General features: G+C 43.4%; 1 protein-coding gene and 2 non-coding genes across 3 annotated transcripts; all 3 read left to right on the plus strand.

Annotated features, from left to right (window-relative positions):
* Nucleotides 1–231: 231 nt before the first annotated feature.
* Cox8c (cytochrome c oxidase subunit 8C) lies at nt 232–1,992 on the plus strand. Its single transcript, XM_006990901.4, has 2 exons — nt 232–458; nt 1,674–1,992. The coding sequence occupies exons 1-2, from the start codon at nt 339–341 to the stop codon at nt 1,764–1,766; spliced, it is 213 nt and encodes a 70-aa protein (XP_006990963.1). The 5' UTR covers nt 232–338; the 3' UTR covers nt 1,767–1,992.
* Nucleotides 1,993–6,353: 4,361 nt separating this feature from the next.
* Nucleotides 6,354–6,517, plus strand: LOC121822593 (U1 spliceosomal RNA). Its single transcript, XR_006063777.1, has one exon. It is a non-coding gene; the product is annotated as a U1 spliceosomal RNA (small nuclear RNA).
* Nucleotides 6,518–14,406: 7,889 nt separating this feature from the next.
* LOC121822631 (U1 spliceosomal RNA) lies at nt 14,407–14,570 on the plus strand. The gene has a single exon (XR_006063806.1). It is a non-coding gene; the product is annotated as a U1 spliceosomal RNA (small nuclear RNA).
* The last annotated feature ends 705 nt before the right edge of the window (nt 14,571–15,275 follow it).

The following is a 15,275-nucleotide window of genomic DNA, read 5'->3' on the forward strand; positions in this document are numbered from 1 at the left end:
GATACATAGTAAGAGGAAAACAATAGGAGCCTGGCGTGCTAGTAGTGCATGTCTTTAATTCCAACAATCGGGAGGCAGAGGAAGGCCGATCTCGGAGTTTGAGGCCAGCTTGGTCTACAAAGCCAGTTCCAGGATAGCCAGGTCTACATAGAGAAACTGTCTCAAACAAACGAAACCAAATCAAAGTAAAGCGGGAATTCCATCCACGCTGGGGCCTGCCTGTTTGCGCATGCTCCAACGGTCCGCCCGCCATTTCCTCGAGGTCGCTGGAGCAACGGCCGTGGACTCCGCAGTGGTGCCAGGTTCGCTCCGCCTCAGTGCTCCTCTTCTGACCCGCGATGTCCCGCCTGATGCTGCTCTGCCCTTCCCTCCTCCGCCACCACACCGTCCTGTTCTTGAAGCTTGGCGGTCGGCTCACCCACTCAGAACGGCCACGCCACCGGGAACTGTCGCCCACGGTGAGGTAGAGCCGGCCTGACGGCTCCTGGGGGGTGGGGAGGAGGGAGGTGTGTGTGTGTGTGTGTGTGTGTGTGTGTGTGTGTGTGTGTGTGTGTGTGTGTGTCTTCATGGGTGGGGAGGAGAGAACAGATGTCCTTAGAATGTGTGTGTGTGTGTGTGTGTGTGTGTGTGTGTGTGTGTGATCATGGGTGGGGAGGAGGGAGCAGTGTGTGTGTGTGTGTGTGTGTGTGTGATCATGGGTGGGGAGGAGGGAGGGATGTGTGTGTGTGTGTGTCTTCATGGGTGGGGAGGAGGGAGCAGTGTGTGTGTGTGTGTGTGTGTGTGTGTGTGTGTGTGTGTGTGTGTCTTCATGGGTGGGGAGGAGGGAGCAGATGCCCTTGGGGTGTGTGTGTATGTATGTATGTGTGTGTGTGTGTGTGTGTGTCTTCATGGGTGGGGAGGAGAGAACAGATGTCCTTAGGGTGTGTGTGTGTGTGTGTGTGTGTGTGTGTGTGTGTGTGTGTGTTCACGCGCACACTTGAGTTTGTTGCTTCGGTTGTGGGATCATTTTGGAAGTGGGCCCAGGGCGAGGGGAAGCCCTGAGGAGGACCTGGCCTTTCTTCATGGGCATGGAGGCTTAGGGGCCTTGGTTCTCTCCAGGGTAAATTACCCGCCTCATTGCCAAGCCGTAGCATTTTCTCTAAAATGGTGGAGATACTGGACAGCTTGGAGTTTCCTAAACCCAGACGTCAGATGTTGGCAACTATTGAAAGAAAACTGAGTTTTCTGAAAAGTCAGTTGGTTTAGGACCCTGTTTTTAAGTCTCGTGAATTCACAGAACATTTTAAAAACAGATGTGTGTGTGTGTGTGTGTGTGTGTGTGTGTGTCTGTCTGTCTGTCTGTCTGTGTCTCGTATGCACGTGAGTGCAGGTATCTGAAGAGGCCAGAGGTGTTGGATCTGGAGCTAGACCTGCCTGCTGTGGGTGCTGGGAACCAAATTTAGGTTCTCTGCAAGAGCAGTACGTCTTAAGAGATCAGCCACCTCTCCAGCCTTTGAGAAGATCTCTAGCTGTGTGTGTGAGAGGAGGGGGGAACACACCCAGAGTTTTGTGCATGAAAGCCTGCAGAGCTGGGGCTTCATCGCTGAACTCCATGCAGCTCTGCCAGTGAGCCGTTTTGTTAGTCACAGGATGAGGAAGCCATCCTCATTAATATTACTTTCCTTCTTTTTCAGGAATCGGCGGTTGGAATTGTGGTGTTTTTTACGACCTTTTTCATCCCAGCTGCATATGTGCTACCCAATCTGAACCACTTCAGAAGAGAGTAGATGCCAGTTGCCGTCTGAGCAGCACCTCAGTTCCAAAATGCTTTCAGTAAAAGCCATGGCCTCTTTACATGAGAAAAATGGCTTAGTTGAATCGGTTGTGGATATTCAGTTTTATAACTGTATGTCTGTGGTGTTCTGCACTTTTTTCCCCAACTGTGCATTATATGGATGGCAAAAATAATCTGCTTAAGTGTTAAGTAAAATGGAAACACTTATTTGTGCCTAGTATTATTTTCCTTTGTACTTTTTTGGGGGGCTTAAGATGCTAGGGATCCAACCCAGGGTCTCAAGTGTGAGGGGCACTCTACCACTGAGCTATACCCCAATATCATGAAAGTTGTTAACAATTTACTAATGAAAAAATACAATGAGAAAAAAATGAATGAGACTGTTAGGAAGGGTGGCACTTGGTGATTCTGAGTGACAGCAAGCATTTGATAGATGCGAACACCTGGATCTAGTAACATCAACTGTGAGAGATTAAACATGCTTTAAGATATTGTACATTTAGCTAAATGTTTTTCATGGTTTGCCAACCCCATTTTTACTGTGAGAAATACGACTTTTTTGTGTGTGGCCTGGGAATGGAACCCAAGGCCTCACCATGGGAGATTTGTGCTCTTGTTAATCCCACCAGTTAAGAATAACACCATTACCACAATTTTAAGCCAAATTTGAAGCAAACTTTAATTAAATACTGGCCAGGTTGATGGACTCTCTGGCCAGGTCCATCTCTGTGTTCCCAGAAAATGGACACAAATCACAGTGTGCAGGGGCTTAAAAAGGCAAGCCTCATGATTTATCACATTTCCCATCAATTCCAATCAAGGGCAAGCATGCACCTTGACATATTTCCTGCCTCCGTACCTCCTTCCTACATCCAATTGGGCAAGTGTACATCCTGATGTAAATCCTGCCGGTGACCGTCCCGCCCACATATGATCAAGCATTCCCAGTGCAAATGAGCCAAACAAACATAGAACAAATTTATTCTTAGCTGCAAACAACCCTACACCTGCAAGGTATATTTTTCCTGCTTTGTTCTTACACTCTAGCTGTGAGTTTCAGTTATCTTTTCAAGCTTTGTTTACTCCAGGCACAGTCACTCTCCTAATTTCTGATTTTGTTGTTCTTAATCAGCTTTCAAGTTTGGCACATTATATGTATACACAGCTGTATTCCTTATTTTTACTGTTGCTATGACCAAATCCCAACAGAAGCAGAGTAAAGAGGGGACGACTTATTTTGGTTCATGGCTTTATCTCTCTTGCTTGGGGCATAGTGTGGCAAAGCAGAACATTTCACAATTATGGTGGCCAAGAAATAGAGAAGAGAGTGCTACAGAAAGGGGGTAGGGTGGGGGAGTATAACCTCGAGGACACACGCAGACCCGGTGAGTACTTCCTTCAGCTGGGCCCCAACTTCCTAGTCTTTATCTCCCCAGAGATCTGTCTTTTTGTTTGTTTGTTTTTTGTTTTGTTTTCAAGACAGGATTTCTCTGTATAGCCCTGGCTGTCCTGGAACTCCCTCTGTAGATCAAGTTGGCATCAAACTCAGAGGTCCACTTGCCTCTGCCTCTCAAGTGCTGGGACTAAAGGTGTGCGCCACCACCACCTGCCAGTGATTTCCAAATATTATGAATCCATCAACCATTGAACCATCTAATCAGATTGGAGCCTTCAATATCCAATCCCTTCTGAAAACCCCATCAACTAGCTACTAAGCCCCTAAAACATGCTGCTGTTGACGGGGGGACATTTCATATTGAAACTGTCAGTATCTTTTTAAAAAGTTATTTATGTATATGTGCCATAATGCAGAGCTCAGAGAGCAACTTCCAGGAGTCAGTTTTCTAACCCCCCACGTGGGTCCTGGAGAGTTGCACTCAGGTTGTCAGGTTTGACAGCAAGTGCCCTTAGTCACTGACCACCCACCTTTGGATTTTTAGTATACTGTGTAGTTATGGTGCAGCCCTCAACTCGGAGCCTCAATTTCCTTATCTCTGTAATAGGGGCCCAGAATTACTTTTTTGAAGGGATTTTGTGGGGATTAATTAACTTGGTGAACAAGGAAAAAATAGTTTTCAGCATAGTGATTGAAAGTAAATAAATAGAGGTTCTTGTTAGATATGTTTGCTAATGTTCATTTCATGTATACTGTATTTTTGTGACGTACTAGGTATTGTCTAGAGCAACAGACCAACACATAGGTCATGGCACTTTGTGGACCTAAAGACCTTAGAAGATTGCATTGGGTCACTCTAGTATTTCTATTTCAACATTTTTATTGGGAGCCAGATGTGGTGGTGCACAGCTGTAATTCTAGCACTAAGGAGGATGAGACAGGAGGATCATAAACTTGAAGCCAGCCTGACTACAAAAGTGAGACCTCCTTTCCTCAGTCTCCAAAAGCAGCAAGAACAATGTGATTTTGTTAGGGTTTTCCAGAGGAACATCCAATAGAGTGTGTGTGCTCACACAGGTACATGTGTGTATGTGTGTTATTTGTGTGTACATAGAAACTGGTTTGAAGATTTACTGTGTGCAGTTATGGTAAATTCAGAATTTGCAGGGTAGTGCAGGCTGAAGGCAGAGTATAAAGTTGTAGTTAAGTTTGAAGATAATTTGCTCTTTAGGGAAGACTTCTCTCTAAAGGGCTTTAGGGGCATTTATTTGTTAGGTTTTTGTTTGTGGTGAACATGGGGCCTTGTATGTGCTAAGCAAGTACTTTGCTGCATTCCAAACCTCAGCCTTTTTGTTTTGTTTTGTTTTTGAGGATGTGTCTCTCTATATAGCCCTGGCTGCTCCGAAGCTCACTACGGAGACAAGGCTGTCCTGAACTCACAGAGATTCACCGGCCCCTGCTCTCAAGTGTTGGGATTAAAGGTGTGTGCCACCATGCCCAGCCCCAGTCTTTTGAAAAAGCCTTTGGATCACTGGATAAAGCCAGCCACATGTGTTTTACAGAAAGTCTGTGGATTTAAATAGTATTCCCTTCCAGCTCTCACACAGACATCTAGAATAGTGTTTGGCTGAATAGCTGGGCATCATAGCTTATCCAAGTTGACAGAAAATTAACCATCACAGTTGGGTAAAACAAATTGTGAGTTAATTAAAATCTTATCCATTCACTAAGATCAGCTTTGGGAAAACCCCTCTTACAACATTTAGAAATAAAGCAATCTCTAACAGTTATATTGATCCAACATTTTTTCCCCTGATAACCTTTACCAATGAAGGAAAATGGAAATAATTTTTGGAATTATAAATTCAGGTTTTAGGCAAGGACTTGGAAGTCATGTGTAATATATTTAATTTGTAAGTGTGCTTAACAGGGTTTTTGAGACAGTTTCTCTATGTAGCCCTGGCTGTCCTGGAGCTCACTATGTTGACCAGGCTGGCCTCAAATCCAGAGATCCATCCTGACTCTGCCTCCCAAGTGCTGGGATTAAAGGCATGCACCATTACCACCTGGCAAATACAATATTTTTAAAAGCAATGTATTTGTATTTGGTATATTGTGGTAAATGTTCTATGAGAAATATTGAAATATTTCTTTTCAGTAGGATTATAATTGTGCTCTTTTACTTTGTTGGGGGTGGGCACAGGTTCTCATTATGTAGCTTAGACTGGCCTTGAACTCAACAGTTCTCTTTTCTTAGACTCCTGCATGCTGGGATTCCAGGTATGCCTGTCCCATCATGCCTTGCCAAATTATTTTCAATATAGGAAAAATGTTATTTTGTATGTCTTGTTTTTCCGAGACAGGGTCTGTGGCAGTTTGAGTGAGTTGTTTCTCCAAGATTTGGGACTTTTTAATACTTTGTTACTGTTTTTTTTTTTTTGAGACAGGATCTCACTATATAACCTTGGCTGTGTTGGACCTATGTAGACCAGGCTGGCCTAGAACTCACAGAGATCCGCCTGCCTCTGTCTCCAACGTGCTGAAATTAAAGACGTGCACCACCATGCTCAGCTATAAAATGTTATTTTCAAGGTTGTGTTTATTTTTAAAGTTTCGATGCTACAGAACAGCACAGAATAATGGATAACTCGTTTAATTCTGCAAGCTTGTTTCCTTTACTATAAGATTAACATATTGTCCTAGATCCATGAATTTTATTTTTTTGCTTTATTGGAAACAATACATCATCATGTAAAAATTTCATTCCTTGCTATTTATGGGGAATTTTTGTTTTTTAAAATTTATCATTTTTGTGTGTATATGGTGTATGTGTGAGTGCACATATCCCACTATGTGTGTGTGTATGTGTGCGTATGTGTGAGTCAGGGGACATTTCTTGGAGTTGTTCTCCTTCTACCACGGGTTTCCTGGCTTGAACTCAGGTCATTATGTTTGGCCAGCTCTCTTACCTGCTGAGCCATCTCACTAATCCCTACTTTGCCTTTTTTATCTTTGTATTTTGTTCTTCACAAAGCAAAAACTAATCAGTCTGCTAGTCCCTTGATTTTGATAGAGGTAAGTTCTGCAGAGTGAAATGACAGAACCACACCATAGTGGCTCGGCTTATTTGTTTGTTTGTTTGTTTTTTTTGAGCCATTAATGTTATTAGAAACACACCCTCCCATACTTACCTGGCAGGGGAGATACCATGATCATGAAGGTGGTTTTCCCAGGGCGAGGCTTATCCATTGCACTCCGGATGTGCTGACCCCTGCGATTTCCCCAAATGCGGGAAACTCGACTGCATAATTTGTGGTAGTGGGGGACTGCGTTCGCGCTCTCCCCTGAAGAAACACACACACACACACACACACACACACACACACTACTTAGAATCTCTTCAGGCTTGAAATTCCTTGTATTTAGTTCTTTTTTTTTTGAAGCAGGGTTTCTCTGTGTAGTTTTGGTGCCTGTCCTGGATCTTGCTCTGTAGGCCAGGCTGGCCTCGAACTCTCGAAGATCCGACTGGCTCTGCATCCTGAGTTCTGGGATTAAAGGTGTGTGCCACCACTGCCACCACCGCTTCTGTCATTTTTTTTCCCCCACAGTGATCTGTTTAAAAACCTTATGTTTTAATTGTCTATTTTTTTTATTTTTTTATTTTTGGGGACAGGGTTTCTTTGTGTAGCTTTCCGCCTTTCCTGGAACTCACTTGGTAGACCAGGCTGGTCTCGAACTCACAGAGATCCGCCTGGCTCTGCCTCCCAAGTGCTGGGATTAAAGGTGTGCGCCACCACCGCCCGGCCTTAATTGTCTATTTTTCTTCTGCTATAGTGAAATACCTGGGGCTGCATAACTCAAAAGAGTTTGCAGACGGAAGTTTCTCCAGTCCTGCCCGGCCCTGTGGTAGGGATGAATCTCTCCCACCTACGGTCCCGAAGCCTTTTATAAAATAATCACTCAGAGGCTTATATTAATCACAAACTGTATGGCCTATGGCTTTAGCTTCTGGCTAGCTATCTCTTTCATCTTAAATGAACCCATTTCAATAAATCTATATGTTGCCACATGGCCGTGGCATTACCGGTCTGCTGGCATCTTGTTGCTCTTTATGCAGCAGGCAGGCTGGCATCTCTCTTGACTCTGCCCTTCTTCTCTCTGTATCTCTGCTTGGATTTCCTGCCTGGCTGTAAGCTTTCTTGCCATAGGCCAAAACAGCTTTATTATCTAATGGGAGCCACATATATTCACAGCATACAGAAAGACGTCCCACAGCAGTTTTATTTAGTTCACTATTTTGGAGGCTGAAGTCCCCAGTTGCAGCAGGAGCAAAATTCCTGGTTTAAGGTTGATCCCTTGGTGTGTTGTGGGTCCTACTTCCTTTCTTGTAGACACGAAATGAGCTCTTATAATTGTTAATGTCGTTTCTCCCTGTTAAAGACAGTTTAAACATGTTTGTCTTCAGTTCTCATCTCCTGTTTGTTCTGTGTTGTTGAGAACAAGGCTGGTCCTGGGCCCTTTCCTGATCCTCCTGCTTCTGCCTTCCATGTGCTGGGATTGCAGGTATGTGTCACCACACCTGGGTCATGGTACAATGAAAAATTTAAAAACTCTTCAATGCTTTCTTAAATATACCAAGTTCTCAACTTACATCCCATTTATTTTCTAACTGTGGTTTTTATTTCTGCTACTGTAATTCCATTAACACTGCTATCCAAGATTGTAAATGGTGTTTTGTTTTTATATTTTTAGGCTTTTTGAGAAAGGGTTTCTTTGTCCGGGAACTAGCTCTATAGACTAGACTGGCTTTGAACTCATAGAGATCTGCCTGCCTCTGGGATTAAAGGTGTGTGGCATTCTTGACAGAAATAGGAAAAAAATCTTAAAATTTACATGGAAACACCAAAGACCTAGATCACCCAAAGCATTTCCTAGCAAAAAGAACAAGATTGAAAGAATCATAATCCTTGATTTCAAACTATAATAAAGAGTCATAGTAACTAAAACAGAATGGCACTGGTACAAAAGTGGATCAGTGGAAGAGTACAGAATATCTAGAAATAATCCCACACAGGCATAGTTATCTGATTCTTGACAAAGATGTCAAAAACATTCATAAAAAGAGCCTCTTTAGAGTTCAAGACACCATTTAGAACAAAGCCCAGGGAGAAAAAGAAAAACGACAGGGTGGAGCGGAAGCATCTAACTCGCTGAATAGTCTTTTCAAAAGACCAAGAGAATCAGGCAGAAGCAGCATTTTAAGGAGACATCCCTGGAAAGCTCCTCAGTTCTAGGCACCCGCTCACAAATGCAAGGAGACAGGTGAATCCTTGGAACAGAGAGGAAGGAGGCCACACACAAATACTGCAGTGAAACAAACTGAAGGCTTACAGAAAACACTGAGGGCACCCAGAGGCGAAATGTCTACCTTCGTGGAAGGAGTAGTTTGATTGCCGACCTCTGCGCAGCAATCGTGGGAACCAAAATACTAGGCCAGGGCCCTTTACATGTTGATGTGAGTATCTGTCAGAGTTACGTATCCAGTGGAAATCCACTCAAACACTCAAACACCAGCCTCATTTCAGTAATTAAATGCTTTCCCCTGCGGGACGCACTGCAGGCACAAAATAAATGAATAAAATAAATAAATAAATAAATAAATAAATAAATAAATAAATAAATAGCCTCTATCTATACACAGAGGCCTGAAACTAGATCCATATCTCTCATTCTGTAAAAAAACCAACCTGGATATATATTGAAGACCTGTTGAGGATGAGTGACTGAATAAAATACCTTAATGTAAGACCTAAGACCTTGGGATTGTTACAAGAAAAGGAAGAAATGCTTCAAGATCTAGGCATAGGCATAGGCAATGAGTTTGTGAAGTAGGCCTGCAGTGGCTCAATAAATGCTAGCATGAATGAGAAATGGTCTTGAATTTTAAAACTATGCGAAGTGAAAACCAATCTATAGAATGGAAGAAAGTCTTTGCTAACTGCATCTGATGGGATTTACACTCAGAATATATAAAGAACTGAAAAAAAAATCGCTGAATAATCAGTAAATGGGCAAGTGACTGGAACAGAGACCTTTCAAATAAAGTACAAATGACCCAATGAAGACATGAAAAGAAAAAAAATGTTCAGGGAGTGGATCTATAGCCCAATGGGTAAGCTCTTGCTTTGCAAGCATGAAAATCCTAGCTTGAGTCAAAAAGGGGGATGCAGTGGCATGTACCTGTAATCCCAGTCCTCCTATGGCAAATCCCTGGCAGTGCTCACACACATACAAAAACATGCACACATACATGCATACCACACACGTACATACACATGAAAATGAAAAATAAAAATGAGATGAACTCAGAATTTGAGCTAAGTAACACAATGATTGATTGTTGTAATACAGAGAGAGAGAGAGAGAGAGAGAGAGAGAGAGAGAGAGAGAGAGAGGCCTTGGCAGGTGGAGTCAAGGTGCCTCACAGCAGGTGAGAAATAGAGACAGCGCTCAGTGGGGAGTTTTATTTGGTGGGAGGAAGAGAGAGGAGAGGAAAATAGAGGAAAAAAGAGAGATAGGGAGATAGACAGAGACAGAAATTGGTGGGGCGGGGGGGGGGGGGGGGTGGGAGGTGGGGGGAGGTGTGCACTACCTCCTGGTGAGGGGGGAGAGAGTGTGAAGGGGGAGGAGTCTTTTCTTAAAAGGGACAGGAATATAGGATAACGTCAAGATGCTGGGCTGGCCAGGGTATTATCTGCTTATTGGTTAGGATTCCAAGGAGTGGGTCTGAATGCTAACCATGACAACAGTCAAAGAGCAAATTAACTATAAGAACAAGCGGTGAGTTTCTTTGAGAACACACAGGAAAGATCAAGGAATTAGAAACGGTGAGGAAAATAAGGCACATGGGATACAGATTTAGCAATTCAGTATTTTTTTTTAAAAAGTTATGTAAGAAGTTATGTATTATGTTGAGCGGTGGTGGCACGCCTTTAATCCCAGCACTCAGGAGACAGAGCCAGGTGGATCTCTGTGAGTTCGAGGCCAGCCTGGTCTAGAGTGTGAGATCCAGGACAGGCACCAAAACTACACAGAGAAACCCTGTCTTGAAAAACCAAAAAAAAAAAAAAAAAAAAAAAACCAAAAAAAAAAAAAAAAAAAAGGCATTAGATTCCTCGGAGCAGGAATTCCAGGAGGTTTCAAGTCACTAGATAAGGGTACTGGGAGCTAAACTTTGGTCCCTTGGAGGAACTGAAAGCTGGCTTAAGCTCTGAGCCATTTCTCTAGCCCTGTTTTGTTTGTTTACAGACAGGGTCTTGCTATGTATTCTAGTCTGGCCTCCCAGCAATCCTTGTCTCAGATTCCTGAGTGCTGGGATTATAGGCATGTGCTACCATGCCCAGTTAGGAATTCAGTATTATCTAATAGAAGTTCCACATGGAACCAAGAAAATGGGGCCGAGCTTGTGGCCCAGTAGCTCTAACCACATTCAGCCACCCATCCCAAACAGGCAAAGAAAGCCGGCCTGTGGGTGTGAGTGCAGGGGAACGGGTAGGAGGATTGGGCCTAGTGGTCCTGGTGGGTGCAGGAGAGTGGGCTGGCTGACCTGCTGAGCTACCACCCAGGCCCAGATCCAGGGCTTTGAACCGGCCCTCCCCCCAACAGCTACCCCATGCGACGGCTGGAGCTTGTGAAGGGGCCAGCCCTGCAGAACCAAAGCTGCAGGACCTCCATGACACAGGGCAACAACAGGATATCCAAGAGGAGTCCTGTGAGCATCCAGTATTGATAGTGTAGCAGAAGCCAGAGGCCTTGAACCACACCAATGACTCATTGCAATGAACATTTGCAAGTAAAGCTGTTTGGGCAATAGGGTAGACTGTGTGACACACTGAGACACACCACAGCTTTCACAGTGAGATTTTTTAAAAAATATATTTTTATTTTATTTTTTATCTTTTGTTTTCTTTTGGGGGGCAGATTGCAAGGACAGAGGGCAGATATGGAGGGACGGGGAGATGACTGGGATTGAGGTTCATGATGTGAAATTCATAAAGAATCAATAAAAAGTTAAAAAGTAAATAAACCCGGGAACTGATAGGTAGACTATGGCAAAAGATCCCAAAACTCATCAGCTCTTTTAAAGAAGCTGCTGGTTGATGGCTTTTGTGACATGTCCCTGGTATTTATGGGATGCTCTCTAGACATGGTCAGGGTCCTACTGCAGACAAAGCCACCAAGTTGCCTAGACAATCTATTATGTACTCTGGTACCATGGACTATTTCTGGAAGACAGAAAGGGCACCATAGGGCTGGGCCATGGCTGCAGTATCATCATGAAATCACCCCATTAGGCTTTGGGGTAGGGGCTCCTCAGATTAATACCACCTGCAGCAGCCACTTTCTCCATCCTCACAGCTCCTGTGAAAGAAATGGCAACCCCCCTACCAAGAGCCTTTCTGTGAATCTGTAATCCTCTAACAGGCACCCCAGGTACCCAGACTCCAGACCAGATGCTACTCAGATCAGGCCCATCTGCAGCTCTCTCAACCTCCACCCTCATATTTGATTCTGTGATCATCGCTGCTGCAGGGACAGATGGACACCCTACAGAGAGCCTGTCTGAGAATCTGTAACCCTCTAACAGACTCCCCAGGTGCCTGGATTCCAGGAGAATGGCAGGCACCTTATTTTTTACTTTCCCAAAGGAAATTTACAGGCCCCAAGCTACCAGACTTTGTCCCTCATCCTCAACCTCTCCTCCCCTTCTCCCATGGCCTAGGAATTAGAGACAGCCTGACTACAAGCAAGCACCATGGACTAATTACCAGCCGTGTGGCAATGAACCTCTTTTTTTCTGATACCTCTGAGGAGGAACCCATACTCTGTTTTGTGGGCCTGAGCTCTCATGACCCCTGCCATTCTGTCTTTCCATGGCATTAATACATTTTTAATAAGTTTGTTATCCCAAAGGACAATCCTTTTCAATGTGCTCTCCCCTCCGAGCTCCCAAACCAAGACCTTTCAACCCCCATGTTCTCTGTGTACTTCTTTAGATTTGGTTTGGAGAAGAAACTACAACAGAAATCCCCAGAGGACTTGGTAGCCTATCCTCACCTCTTTGTAGCCAGGATATGATCTGGTATGTTCATCAGAATCATGTCCTCTGGAGAATAGATCAAGTGCTTTCCATAGACCTTCTTTCTTGGCTTTGAAATAGTCATGAAGTTCCTGAGCTGGGTCATACACCTCTCTCCCCCCAACACACCCCCGGCTTTTTAGGCTGCCATAGATTTGAGTAGGAGAACCCTGGAAAGTCAACTGTTGTTGATGAGAAGCAGGTTGTCTTGAAGGGCAAGGGGAGAAGGATGAGGGATCAGAACTCTTCAAGGACATGATGAGACTCTTGCCTCAGTGACATCTTATACCCGAAGTAACTCAGTGTACCTTTTGGAACTTAAGTTCACTCTTGTCAGTTTAGGAGTTCTAGACACAATTTGGAAATGGAATAAGTAGCCTCTAGACTAGTTACCACTTGTAGCAAGATTGCTACCTGTGATTGACTGTTGGTCATATTACACCCAAAATAGTCCTTGCTAAGAAGGTAATTTTAGCCTCTCACTGAAGGCATTTGCACATTTTCCACCAGCTGACCAGGACCTTCAGTCCTTAGCCGAGAAAACCCAGCTAATTACCAATGTGCCTTCTAATTGTGGGCTGCAAGAGTTAATTCAAAATGTATCACATATCTAATTCTAAAACACAAAACCATGAAGTTTTGTGAAGATGACTGGTGATTAGATAAATATGTCAACTTGACTGGGTAAGGCATGCTCAGATGTTTGGTTAATGTTATTTCTGGGTGCGTCTAGGGGTATTTTGGGGAATGATCAGCATTTGAATTGGTGGACCAAGTAAAACAGATGGCTCTCAGCAATGTGGGTGGACGTCACCCAATCTGTTTAGAGATTGACTAAAACAAAAAAGGTGTGGGAAGGTTGAATTCACTGGGGACCTGAGATGGGATTCCTGGCAGTCACAGTAAAAGCTGGGCACAACGATTCATGCTGGTAATCTCTGTTTTTGGAAGGAACATGGGAATGGATGGTCAACCATTGGATGGTCAACCAGTCTGAGCTGTATCTGTGAGTTCTGGTGGGAGACCCTGTCTGAACATGAATGAGGAATATACCTGTTGTTGCCATGAGGTTTCCGCATGCATATGGTACACATGTGCACCTGCATCCTTCACAAATGAACACATACAATCTCCCACTCAAGATACAGGTGAAAAAAAAAGCTATTAAGATAAAAAAGCTGTTGTAAAGATGTATGTACAGATTTTTGTATAGATATACATTTTAATTTCTCCAGGCCCAAGAATCAAAATTGACTTTTCAATCTCTCTCTCTCTCTCTCTCTCTCTCTCTCTCTCTCTCTCTCTCTCTCTCTCTCTCTGTCTCTCTCTCTCAAATAGGCTGTTTTCATCAGCAAAATTATATTGAAATACATGTCACTCATGCAATGACAGAGTTGAGAGGTTGCCTAAGTGTGACTCACAAGCCTATCAGAGTCCCTATTTGGTCCTTTAACAGAAAGGTTTGTTGATGTTGGCTCCAGGAATTTGAGGTCCCTGGTGAATTAACCTAGATGGACTTTCCCAAATGCTTTCCCAGAATGGCAGTACCATTTTGTTTGCTATTAGCAATGCGCAATGTTCCATTTGTTCTCCATCCTGATGTTATCTTTTTTCGTTCATCATTTTAGTGGGTGCTCTTTCTGAAATGTGAGAGCTGGCACACCCGACTCTCTTTGAAGACGCTAGCTCAACTTTGCATTTAGAAGTCAAGAAAAAAAATCTGTGTTTTAACTTACTAGTGTTAATATAGGAAATATTTTCAAAATGAAAGCACATAAGGTCCAAAATGAAGAAATGAGATAATCTGGGCAAGGTGGCATCTGCTTCCAGTTACTTAGGAGGCTGAGACAAGAGTTTGTTGAGCCCAGGCCTTTGAGGCCAGCCTGAGAAAGACCCCATTCCTTTAAACAAACAACAACCAACAGAAAGAAAAGACTAAGATAAACTCTCATGAGTCAAAGACAAATCTAGTTTGAGTCAATTCTCAGGAATAAAATGTAAAGACTTGAAAAATTGTCTCTGTTGTCTGTTGTGGTAAATAGTATGTGGATTTTCAGAATTAAAACAGAACCACTGTGCCAATAAGAATATTACACAATACTTACCTGGCAGGGGAGATACCATGATCATGAAGGTGGTTTTCTCAAGGCAAGGCTTATCTATTGCACTCTGGATGTGCTGACCCCTGCGATTTCCCCAAACCCTAGAAACTTGACTGCATAATTTGTGGTAGTGAGGGACTGCATTTGAGTTTTCCCCTAAAAATAAATAAATAAATAAATAATATTATGGTCACACATGTTTTTCTTTTCTTTTTTCTTTTTTAAAGATTTATTTATTATGTACACAGAAGAGGGCGCCAGATCTCGTAGATGGTTGTTAGCTACCATGTGGTTGCTGGGAATTGAACTCAGGACCTCTGGAAGAACAGTAGGCACTTTTAACCTCTGAGCCATCTCTCCAGCCCAACACATGTTTTTCAAGACAGAGTTTCTGTGTGTAGCCTTAGCTGTCCTGGAACTTCCTATGTAGATCAGGCTGACCTTGAACTCACAGAGATCTGCCTGCCTCTGCCTCTCAAGTGCTGGGGTTAAAGACATCCTCCACCACCACCACCTGACTATATTTTAATAATAATAATAATGCCAGGAGGCAATGAGGGAAGTTATCTACTGTATATATACTTTATGACAAGAAATAACACAAATACTCTGTGGGGAAAACCACCTGTGCAAAGCCCAATTTTAGAAGGATTCTGAGCCTGGTGTGGTGCACATCTGTAATCCAAGCCACATGAGGATTGTAAATTTGAGGCTAGTCTGGACAACATAGCAAGATCCTGTCTCAAAAGACTAAACAGAGCCTAGAGAGATAGCTCAGTGGATAAAACACTTGCTGATCAGAATTAGGAACTCCAAATTCTGCATGAAAGCAAGACAGGTTGTGGTAAGTCCAGGTAGTTCCAA

The sequence above is a fragment of the Peromyscus maniculatus genome, chromosome 14 (genome assembly GCF_049852395.1).
Source record: "Peromyscus maniculatus bairdii isolate BWxNUB_F1_BW_parent chromosome 14, HU_Pman_BW_mat_3.1, whole genome shotgun sequence".
Taxonomy (NCBI): Eukaryota; Metazoa; Chordata; class Mammalia; order Rodentia; family Cricetidae; genus Peromyscus; species Peromyscus maniculatus.

Bases quoted from the DNA above. Each gene is read 5' to 3' on its own strand.
- Cox8c (XM_006990901.4), top strand. From the start codon at position 339: ATGTCCCGCCTGATGCTGCTCTGCCCTTCCCTCCTCCGCCACCACACC. The intron at 459-1,673 runs GTGAGGTAGAGC...CTTCTTTTTCAG, and splicing joins ACCGGGAACTGTCGCCCACG to GAATCGGCGGTTGGAATTGT.